The 12,657-nt window shown below is 36.6% G+C and overlaps 1 protein-coding gene across 2 annotated transcripts in view; it reads right to left on the bottom strand.

The window, feature by feature from the left end:
• Positions 1–12,657, bottom strand: part of TFDP2 (transcription factor Dp-2) — a 192,638-nt gene that overhangs the window by 136,968 nt on the left and 43,013 nt on the right. For both annotated transcript variants that reach the window (XM_043474217.1, XM_043474216.1), the window contains exons 2-3: positions 7,638–7,740; positions 803–869 (exon numbers count right to left, since the gene is read on the bottom strand). In XM_043474217.1, coding sequence (XP_043330152.1) covers positions 803–869; positions 7,638–7,664 — 94 coding nt within the window. In that variant the 5' untranslated portion in view covers positions 7,665–7,740. The remainder of the gene's footprint in view (positions 1–802; positions 870–7,637; positions 7,741–12,657) is intronic.

Raw genomic sequence — 12,657 nt, 5'->3', positions numbered from 1 at the left:
TTCGCCTTCTCTGTCACTGTTTGCTAATACTTCTAAATTCTTAGAATACTTCTAGAGACCATTACAACTATTAAGCTGGACATTTTTATACCGAAATAGATTTCTTTAGCCTTCTGTCCACCTTAGACATATAAAGCCTACCTTAGACATAAAGCCTTTGAGAAAGCTGATGTTTCTCTCCTAGCTATCTGCATTGTAATAGCAGACACTTTGTTTCCACCACTGCATATGTACAATGGAAAAAATTCAAACATATGCAAAGGAAGAGAGAAAAGAATAATGAAACCTCATATAGCTATCAGCCAGCTTAAACAATTAACCAACTCATATCCATCCACTCACTTTGCTCTTTTTTCCCCAGTGGATTATTTTGAAGCCAATCCCAAACATCGTATCAATTCAACCATAAAGATTTCAGTATTTCTACTTACTAAAAGATACTGTTTAAAGATACTGACAGTTTCCTGCACAAGTTCTTGTACTGGTGGGTCAGATTTCGGATATACATATTCCTCCAGTAAACCATGTATTAGAAAAAGGAATTATATATATTCATTCATTCTACTGTATTCTTTACAAGTTAAATCACTGAAAGTAGGGTCTCTCACACACACACACCCCCTCTCCTGTTCCATCTCTCAGAGGTAACTGAGTTTTAAAGGATAAAAGTTATTTGGTCTATGATAACACAATAATATTATATTATTATACAGAAAGTAATTCTTCATGTAGCTGCGTATTTTATAAAACAAATGCAGTAAAACTAGCCTGATGCAGAAAATTTTTATTCAACTGTCCTTACCTTTGGTTGGACTGAGATTCTGATCTATAAATCCTCTTAGTTCTGCATTTGTAGAATTCAAACCAACCTGAATAAAATAGTTTAAAAAATTATAAATAAGATTTTAAATAATATGTGATCACTTAATAAGCCATTATTAATAACTTCCTACCAGAAGTCCATATCAAATATTATACATAGTCACATAAAGATGAGCTAATTATATCAGATATAAGAACAGGGTTAAAATGCTGCCATACTGCTTGAAATGGGAAAAATATTGCATTGTCCACATTAAGATAAAAGTTAATGAAATAGTGTTACTTGTGAGCAGAAGTGAGATCTACACATTTTACTGATGGCTTTTTTTCTTAAGCAAGTAATGTAGCAGTTGTGAAGCTGCCAAAACATATACCAAAATTCCACCCTCACTGCTGCCCACCAACATGCCTCTCCTTTTTAAGCTCTTCTACAAAAAGAAAAGAAAGGTGAAACTCTTGTTGGTGCTCTACTGTAAACAGAAAGCAACGAAGGCAAAGGCAGCCTTTAATACATTCCATGCTTAATACAATGGAATTGTTTAATCCAAGTATTACGATAACTTCAAAAGCATCAGTTTATACCTTTTTGTTATTATACAAAAGTAACGGCAAAAACCTCAACTAAAACCACACATCACAGTCCAGAGTTCACAGTTACTGGATTACTGTTACGTTTAAACACCTGCTCTTACTGCTCAACTTCTGCAGAGTGAAGTAACAAACGAATTCGGAAACTTTTAAGCAGCTGTACATCTGTGCCTTTGTAACCAACATATTATACTCTAAAAAGATAAAGGTCAATTCTAGATCAACAGTGTGTGTCATCTGGGTCTCATGGATGGAGAGGAGTGTTTGTATTCAGAGCTTAGATAAATACTACTAAAATGTTTAAGTTCAAACTTCAAAAATATATTAATTTCTGTTTTCATAAACACAGTTTAAAGGTGCAAAGAAAAAGTAGATCATTTGAGAGTAGGAAAAGTTGGCGAGGAAAGGCATTTTAAAATATTAGCTATTCTTTTCTTATTTTATGTATTTAAAAAGGACCTCTCTATATAATGTGTCACAGATCAAGAGAAGAAAAGTTAACTCATTTTACATAAAATTTTTCATCAAATAAGATCCTGAGAAAAGTTTTCTATCTGAATGTTCAAACAATGTGTTGCCTAGTCTAAGCAGTCATTGTCTACTGAATAAAAAATGTCCAAAGCTTAAATGTTTGAGTCAAATGCTACTCCCTAAGAACAGCAGTATAATTTCACTGATATTTAATGTTTCAGATAGATATAACTGAAAGAAAACAGGATTCAAAGCGAGACAATCTGTGCTCAAAGGTTACCTCTACCATTCATTCACAAGCAAGGTGTTCATGCAACATTGTCATGGGAATGACAATACATACACATACAACAAACTCAGGCAGCTCTTTAAACAAATTAAAAAATTATGTAAACATGTTCATTAATGCAAAGCAGTATTCAAGTCTGAGTTGTTAACTCAAAGGGCAACAGGTTTATTCCTTTAACACTGACGTCGACAATTCATAGGAGAGACACAAATGACCAATGAGTATATAGATAATAATATATGTAATACCAGTTTGATCTAACTAGCAATCAGAGAAATGTAGCAAATTACATACCATTTTTTGCTGACTAGATTGACAAAGATTAAAAATAAAATAAAGTGGAACTGGCACCTTCATATACCAATGGTGAATATACAATTGGTGGTCTTTCTGAGATTCAATTTAGTAATATGAATCAAAGGTCCCCTAAAAAGTACATGCCTTTTGGGCCAATAATTTTGTAAGATTTTTGTTTCACAGAAATAACCCAATGAATTGACAAAAATTAAAAACTTAAAAAAGGGGAAAAAAATGAAAATAATGGCCAATATTAGGAAACTGGTGTAAGGTCCATAGAACAGATAACATTAAAAAGCCATTTAAAATGATGTTACAGAGTTATCAAGACAGGAGAAGATACTCATCATAGAGACTATGCTAAACAGTAAGTTACAAAACAATCTGGCCTCATTTTTATTAAAAAAAAAAAAATATGTATATATATATATATATATATATATATATATATATATATATATGTAGGACTTCCCTGCTGATCCAGTGGTTAAGACTCCACGCCTCCACTGCAGGGGACACAGGCTCAATCCCTGGTTGAGGAAGTTCTACACGTCACGTGGTACAGGCAAAAAAAATTGAAAAACTATATATAGATTTTGGTTCACATATATACACACACACACAAACACACACACATTTGTATATATGATATCTAATCTCTAGACTAGTTTATCTGTATTTTCTAATTTTTTGTAATGAATATTATGGCTTACATATTTTTAAAAGATTCTTTGACAAGGCAAAAAAGTATCTTTCAAGTTCTGTATTGTACGCTAAGTGAACTTAGGAGAGAACACATGTGCATTTTTGGTCAAGAAGAGGATCAGTGGATACCTGGCTCGCTCGCTCACTCAGTTGTGTCCTATTCTTCTGCGACCCCATGAACTCCAGCCCGCCAGCCTCCTCTCTCCATGGGATTTTCCAGGTGAGAATCCTGGAGTGGGTTCCCATGTCCTCCTCCAGAGGATCTTCCCAACCTAGAATCAAACCCGTGTCTCCTGCATTGGCAAGTGGATTCTTTTATCACTGAGCCACTGGGAAAGCCCCATCAGTGGATAATAGATACTACTTGATACTACTTTATTTTACCCCAGATACAAAGAATATATTGCCAGCTCTGCAGAACTTTTTGCAAAGTGATCCACCCCACAATCCATGCAGTTCTGGTAGGACTGTTCATCTTAGAGCCTCCACTGTGCTGTGACGGCCTGGCTGGCCCCCCGACCCATGGTGAGGCAGCAAACCACGCATGGAACCCTACTTCCTTCTCTACAGTGACTTGTCTAAGAATGTGGGCCGAGCAGGGTCAACAAAAGCTCCTCCACGGAATCTGAAACATAAAAGTTAAAAGAAAAAAAAACTTCCTCTCTTCTGAGATTGAGCATTAGGATGCCAGTGTAGGCCATTCTGCCACCAGATAGAGCCAAAAGATGGAAAAAGGAGACAGAGCTCGGACGCCCCTCATTTGATCCCCTGAAAGCAGCTTTATTTGAAGCCAGAGTACTCCAGACTTTTCAGTTGTGCCAATCAATAAATGCCACTCTCTCTTTGCCCTAAGCTATTTTGAAAAGGGTTTCTAACACCTGCAACCATAAAAGACCTAGAAAGGCACCAAGACCAAGACAAAAGTTAACTCTTCACAAGAAACTGTTCTCATAAGAGAAATGCAAAATGAGAAATAGAAAATAAGGATGTAAATATTTACACATACATTTTTTTTTCACATACATTTATTAATGCTCCCATAAAACCATGGCAATCTCTTCCAGATCTAAGAGTCATTTTTCAGGGGCATATGATACGATTATCACTCCTTCCTTCTTGAAACACTTTCTTTACTTGGCTTCCACATCATCTGGGTAATGCTCTTTCCTTCCTTTCTATCCATTTCTTCTGTTCTTTGCTGCCTCTCCTTCTCCACAGTTGCTAGAGAATCCCTGTGTTCAGACCTTGGTCCTGATGGATTCTCTAGCCAAGCAAGAACTATATAATCACATGAAGTCCCCCCACTTTAAAATAATCTAATATGAAATGACTGCAAAATTTCTATAACCAGCCCCAAGCTTTCCCTAGAGCTCCAGAGTCATTATTTATCATTATATTAACTGGCTGGCCAATATCTCCACCTGGATGTTTTCAGGTCCCTCAACCTTAATATGTTCAAAACAATTTTTGAGTTTGCCACAAAATCCTGTACCTCCCCAAGAGATCCTCTTCTCATGAAACCGCAAAACCACATACCCAGTTACACAAGCCAAATGCTGAGAAATCTTTAACTTCTTCCCTGTCCCCATGTCCTAATTACTCAATAAGTCTTGCTGGCTGTTCCTTCTATACATCCTAGATTCAACCACTTTTCCCCATCTCCAGTATCATTACCCTAGCCGAGCTTACCATATTCTGCTGTCTGAACTACTGGGATAGGTACGAAATGAGTCCCTTGCATCTACTACGGCTTCTTCAGTCGATTCACCCAGTAGCCAGAATAAACTTAAAAATACTAAGTTAGGTCTTGAAATCATCCTCAAAAACTCCATTAGCTCCCCACTGACATTTAAAATATAACCACTCAGGACTTCCCTGGTGATCCAGTGGCTAAGAACCCACCTTCCAATGCAAGAGACACAGGTTCAATCCCTGGTCCCGGAACTAAGATCCCACATGCCATGGAGTAACAAAGCCTGTTCTCCACAGCTACTGAGCCCACAAGCCACACACAGCAAAGACCCAAGCACAGTCAAACAATAAATGAATTAATTAAATGAAATAAAACACATCCTGCTCATCCCCATTTTCGAGGCTCCCCATGATCTGGCCCCTGCTCTCTGGCTTCACCTCCTACCACTTGTGTGGCTTAGTTACTCTGTTCCACCTTGTCAACTGTCATCTGCTGTTCTCTGATCAACCGCACTTTCTCCTGCCTCTACCTGGAATGCTCTTTCCCCAGATATTCACATGGCTGACTCCTTCCTCCTGGATTGAGACTAAAGAGCATCGGTCTGTCTAAATGTCATTTCCTTAAAAAGGATGCTTCTGAATACCTTGCTGAAAGAGATCTCCACATTGCTATCGCTTTCTCTCCTCTTACTCTGTTTTATTGTTCTTCGTAACAGGTATCATGAACATTACATATTTATCATCTCCTCTCACTACACTATAAATCCCAAGAAGGTAGGAGTCTGGAGTAGTGTTGAACATATTTATTTGCTGCAGAAAGATGGGGAGCGGAGAGATGAGAATGAATTGTTCATGGTGTTGTAAACTGATATGATCCCTCTAGTGAGTAGCTCAACAAAATATATTAAAAGGCCATGAACATGTGCTTATCTATTTCAGATGGCTAGTGGGCTTTATCAGACACTCAGACTACTTCAGTTCTTTCCCCTGTGGTTCCACCCAGGCTGAGGCCTGACCTCCCCAGGTCCCCAACTCCAGAGAATCAGGAGAGGGTCAGCTCATCAAACAGCCCTCTCCCCCAATGATGCTGGAGCAGGAAGAGAAACAAACAGCATACTCTTTGATGACGTCTAAATACACAAACAAAATAATGGGAGCATAGTTACCACTGGTTCAAATGCTTTTTTACTTTAAGGCAACAACTGTTAATACAGCAAACTGTACATATGGCTACGAAGATTTAAAGGACCTCTTTAAGCCAAAATATGCTTGTTAGTTGAATGGTAGTCATCCTTTTTGCTCAGGATAACTTTCACATTCTCTTTTTCCTGGAGGAGAGAAAAACAAGAAAAATCCCAATACACAGACTAAAACTTTGCTTCTTCTTTCCCCCAAACAGCAACTAAACAAATAGACACAAGAGCCACAGATTAAGGCAGGTGACACTGGATAATTTATCCTAAAAAAATTAATTATATGATAACAAAGCAAAGTCTGTATCTGCTTACAACTACTAGTGTGTGCTGAAAGCCACATCAATAACTGGAAAGTATAAGTTAGTAACCAGAGTGGGTGTTCTTATTTTTTTGATGCTCTTCTTTACCTGTATAATGGATATAATCTAGAAATATCTGTCTGGCTCACAAGATCTTTTTCCACAATAACACTTGTCTCTCTGGTCATAACTAACCAAACTACCAGTGGGTATCAGACTAGAGCTGTGCCAGAGGTCCTCCCCAAGGAGTTTGAAGTTAGAGCTGAAATAAGCAGACAGGATCTGTCAGGATACCCGCCTCCCTTCCTTGGTACCTCTCTGTCTCTCTTTCTCGGAACAGGCTGGTACTCTAACAAGTAGATCGAGATGCTGAGTAACTGTGAACTCAGGAAGATGCTTTGCAGAGAGACAGAGTAATGAAGCTAATGCACAGAAACACACAGAGATGACACATGAAAACTAAATACTGCTTCAATTCCTGGTAGATTTCAAGTTTCTGGACCCAGATCGTTCTGAGGGTCTGCTCAATTCCTACGCTTGCATTCCTTGAGACATCCCTTTATCCTTAAAATAAATTCCCTTTTGGTTTAAGGTAGCCCAAGCTGGTTTCTATTACCTGCAATCAAAGAGTCCAAACTAATAATCTGGGTATACTAATTATAATAAGTTATTTCCACATACGTTGTAGCATTTATTTTCTGGCATAATCCCTCCCCATAACTGGAAACAAACCCATTGGTATAATAACAATATAACTTGAAAGGAAGTAGATTCAGAAATGACAGTCTTAAACAAAAGAAAAAAAAAGAATAACTTCCCCAAAACAACTGAAGTCAGGAATCACCTCAAGGAGGACAGCAGGCTGCTTCTGAACAACATCTGATTGTACACATTTTTAAGGGCAAATCCAAAAGAAAAAAACTGAGCCAAAGAAAACAGTGATTTTTCTCAATAATGCCAAGTAACTCTCCAGCAAGCACCAAAGCAAATTTATTAACAGTACACCAAACAGGAGGGGGGTGGGAACATTTCTGGAGACAATTTGCAGCTGCTGAGTTGGAGCAACCTGGTAGCGGTTTGCAAGAAGGCTACCATGGCCGTGAGGGACGTGTAAAGTTCAGCGTTAAAGTTCAGTCTCTTTCTTCGCAGAAACAAAAACAGGTAATACACTGCTGCCGGTAAACCGAATTTGATTAGCCAAAATGGTGAAGAAAATGTGCACAGGAAAAAGTTTAACTCATTTTAAATACTTACATTTAAAAATTCACAAATACTTACATTTTTTGCCGTCATGTCAAACTGCATTCAATTTAAAATTCTGTAAAGCCATTAAAAAACAAATAAAAAAACTTCGTCTTCAATAATTCTTTAAAAGAATATCCTGTTAAAGGGAAAAAGAGGGAACAGTAATGTAATAGTCATCATCATCATAAGCAACATTTATGTCCTAATTACTATGTGATACTGTTTTTTAATTACCTAAATTAATCCTCATAACAACACTACGAGATGTGGACCATTCTGTCATTTTCCAGATAAAACTTGCAATTTAAAGATGTTAAATAATTCAACCAAACCAACTCAGCTAAGAAGTGACAGAGCCTGGACTTTGAAATATACTATGCTGGTGTAGATAATTCACTGAAAGCAACACCAGGGATTCTAGGAAAAATAGCCAATTCCAGCAATGGGGCAGGAAATGCACAAGATAAACCTAGAACACTTTGAGTAGCTAAAGTAAGGAATGACAGAGAAGTATTAAAAGTATATAGGAGACAGATTAGAGAGTCCACAACATAAAGGGACAACTTAAGCCAGTTTAAAGGGGCAATTAAGCACTTAAGTACATACTAATAACAACAGACTGTAACAGATTCTAAACCCAATGAATAAAATAATAATCCAAGAGTTCACACTTATAGAAACAAATAACAAGGAAGGGAAACGTCTTCTTTGCAATACAATTCCAACTAATACGTACAAAGAAATGAAGCAGTTAGAAAACCACCAATCTGTAAACACTGTGATATTAATGGATAAGCTAAGAATCATCAAAAGATGCTAAAATGATTAAATGAAATTTGGTGAGAAAAAGGATATTTATATAGTCTTGAAATATTTCCCTACAAGATACCTCTTACATCAAATTTTACAGTGAAGAAACCTGGCACATACCACTACAGCCAAGGTGATGAAAGCTACCTATGACCAATAACAGAATAAACCAACATCATGCATCTCCACAGGTGCACTGTGATGGACACAGTATCACTTATCAGGTATTTCCTAAAATGTATAATGATGAAGCAATGATGAAGCATGCAATGATGCTAATATGCAAATTGAGACATTCTATGAAACAATGGCCTGAGTTCTTAAAAATACTAGTTTATCATGAAAAACAGAGGAGAGCTAAAGAAACATTACAGATTAAAGACTAAAGTCATATGAAAATTACATTTAATGCATGATCCTGGACTGGACTTTGAATCGCAAAAAATAACCGCTATGAAGACCATTACTGGGGCAACTGGAAAAAGTGAAACATGGTTTGCAGACTGGATAACTGTATTGTTTCATTTCCTGCTTCTGATCAGAGGATTGTGTTCTTTTTTTTTTTTTTTAAGTGAATGGGCTTCCCTGGTGGCTCAGACAGGAAAGAATCTGCCTGTAATGCAGGAGACCCAGGTTTGACCCCTGGGTTGGGAAGATGCCCTGGAGAAGGGAATAGCTAGCTACCCACTCCAGTATTCTTGGATGGAGAACCTCATGGACAGAGGAGTCTGGAGTGCTACAGTCCATGGAGTAGCAAAGAGTCAGACACAACTAAGTGATTAACACTTTCACTTTTTCACTTTCCTCAACCTTAAAAAAAATACACCAAAATATTTACTAGTGAAAGGGTATGACAGAAAAAACATACTTTCAAATGATCAATAAATGTATATAATTTGTATATATAGAGAAAGTAGAAGTGATAAAGCATGTGTGGCAAAATGTTGACAAACTAGTGATTCTAGGTCAGAGGTATTCAAAAGATCTTTTCCTATTTCTGCAACTTTTCTCTTATTTTAAAATTGTTTCGGGACTTCCCTGATGGTCCAGTGGTTAAGAATCTGCCTTGCAATGCAAAGGACATGGGTTCGATCCCTGGTCAGGGAACTAAGATCCCACTTGCCACAGAGCAACTCAGCCTGTGTGCTACAACTACTAAGCCCTTGCACCGCAAATAGAGAATCCGTGTGCCGTCATGAAAGATCCCCCATGACATAAGGAAGATCCCACATGCCACAGCTTAGACCCAACAAAGCCACATAATTAATAAATACTTAAAAATAAATAAACAAATAAAATTATTTCAAAGTTAAATCTTTAATAGGACATTCAAAGGGAAGAATAAAACTTAACTTTAAAAAGACCGTAAATAATAAGGGCTTAAAGCAATGGAGGCTCCAAACATCTGCCTCACAGGCTAGAATTTGAATCTACAAGTAAAACTGTGGGGAAGGGGGTGGTGAGGAAACATTTTTACCTTTCACTGAAACAGTGTGATTTTTCCAATGATAAAGAAAACATATGTTTAAAAGCCCAAGACCTGAAGTACAGCTGTGATTTCTGCTTTCCCACTGTAGCAGCAGATTTGATCACATCTACCATGAGTAAATATGAAAATCAAGTTCCTACACTGGAACTCTTTCACATTTATCAGTTATCTGTTATATACTCTTCAGTGTTACAAATATGAGATAAATGTTCCTGAAATCCCATCTCATTCACCAAACCAGCAATACGCCCAACTAAAACTACTACCTTCTGTCTCCCTCCCAGATGGGTTGGCCATGACATAATTCTGGTCAATGAAATATAAGCAGTCACTGTTAGGCTGGGCTACCAGATTCAGCTAAATGCCCTTTCCCCCTCCTCTCCCATTTCTTCATTTTCAGAGTATGGCTGTAATGGTTACAGCTCCTTGTCTCTGAGCATCTGCTTCCTTATTATACTCAGTGTTCCAGACGGGATTATATTTCCTAAGGACTGGGTTAGTGAGTGGCACTGTCACTCATGCAAACAACAAGAAATTAACAAGGTGTTATTATCTCAACACACAGTATCAAGAGGCGACCAATAAAAACACATCTTAGCTACAGTAACTGAGTTTAATAAGACAAAACATAATTTTGTTTAGTATTCCCTTTGCATCTTCTCACCAGAGCTAAGCACAAACTGTAACTTCTAAATGTTACCTAAATGATAAATGTTTGAAATAGAGCCAAAGTACATGAGTATCTTAAGCACACTTATATTAACATCATTGTACTTCAATCTCTTCATCTACAAAACAGTAGTAGCACAATACCTCTACTTAATTAAACAAGTCAAGACGTGGAAAATAATTTGGACACTGCCTAGCAAAAGTACTCATTAATATTAAGGAAAAAATGGCTCACTGACTTCTCATGACAAATTAAGGTTTCTTACTCCAAAACAAATAATACATAATTCACACATAGTAGAAGTGATAAAGACCACAACATAAATACAATTTCAAAGTAGGAGAAAAAAGAAAGCATTTAATTGTGGTTAAAAAAAAAAAAGCTCATCTAAAATTAACAAAGAGTCGACAATAACTTCATTCATTAATTTATCTACCTGGCCAACATTTACTGAACATACACTATGAGCAAAATACTAATCCAGACACTAGAGCTCCTAATAAATGAGAGAAACAGTAAGCATAAATCTTCAAGTGTAATTTAAATTATATAAAATTACATTAAGATAAATGTTATAAAAACACATGGGACTATGACAGAGATCTTCATTCAATTAAAAATGAAGAAGTAGCATATGCTGCACTGGCTTTGAGTGACAGCCTATAACCTTTCAATTTAAAAATACACATTTCTAAGTTATCTTTAAAGCTTTTTGTCTTGTTTCTACACTGTCTTTAATCTAAATGTTATTTGCAACATATGACTTAAACCAAAGGCCTAGAAAGTAAATAAACACAGCGCGGAATGTTTGAACAAACAGCTACCTTGGCAGCACTGGCGATTGTCAAAGATTAAACCAGTCCTGTGCACTGATGCATTATGTTTCATCCAGACTCAACAATTGTACACTTCTTCCTGTCACCATGTTCTGTTGGTTAAAAAAATAAGTCGGATTTCTCCTTCCAGCTTCATGAGCACATTATGTCAAGCTCAAAAAGTCAATCTCAGTGACCTCACCATCTGCCATGATCTCTTGTCAGATTCAGACAATGCAACTCCCACAGATGGTCTCAAAAAGCAAGCCCCTTTCCTTTCCAATCACAACTTAGCAGCTGTGGGCATAAAGCCTTTTAAATTGGTACAACATTAATCAAAATATAAGGAGGAAAGCAAAAATAATTATGAATACATTTACTGAACTAACGTCTCTTGAATCGAGATTTGCAGACACTGCTGAAAAGGATGTTCCTAAAAATTAAAATTTCAGCAAAATCAGCTGAAACGGAAGACAAAGCATGCTTAAATGGAAGATGGTAGTAATTTTAAATATATGCTAATGTTTCAAAGTTTGGAAAATAGACACAACAATAAAACAGGTAACAAATAGCAGCTATAATTCCACCTCTGAAATGCAACTATAGAGTTGCTTTTGATATAACTTTCTTCAGAATTCTCTTTTTGCACTCTAACTTTTGATAAAGAGGATTAATTAAAAGATATTTTCATAGGAAGTGACAGTATGTAACTTTTTTCTTAGGTGATGAGAATATCTATCTAAGTGACTCACATATATTCTCTCATTCAATTCATACTGCAACTCTATCAGATAAATGTTAGTACTGTTCACAGTTTACAAATGACAAAACTAAGCTTTAGAAAGTTGAATTAATTTGCCCAGTTAACCAGCTGTGCAAATGGCAATGCCAGAATATCAAGTCAGGATCTCAGCCCAGCAGACATATTCTAAACCACTATGCTACGTTATAAAATACATTTCACCTTGAAAATATGACAAAATACATAATTATTATCACAATAAATCCAGGTATAGAAGGATAACTTACTTTACCAAAATAATTCTTTTCATACAGGACAAATCATCCATCATTGGGTCAAGTTTTTCCCCTTTTTTAAAGGTTCTATTTCTAAATTTCAGTATGAAAGCTACAATTCTTTATTTTTCTGATTAGGTAGTAAACTTCCTCTCTTTTACAGCTATATAACATTCCTTTACACTGTCACACCGTAACTTATACCACCAGTCCTCCACTGGTGGACAGTCAGATCTCCCACGTTTTTATACT

The sequence above is a fragment of the Cervus canadensis genome, chromosome 7 (assembly GCF_019320065.1).
Source record: "Cervus canadensis isolate Bull #8, Minnesota chromosome 7, ASM1932006v1, whole genome shotgun sequence".
Lineage (NCBI taxonomy): Eukaryota > Metazoa > Chordata > Mammalia > Artiodactyla > Cervidae > Cervus > Cervus canadensis.
Note: the sequence above shows the minus strand (reverse complement) of the source record. Positions and strands in the feature narration are given on the sequence as shown.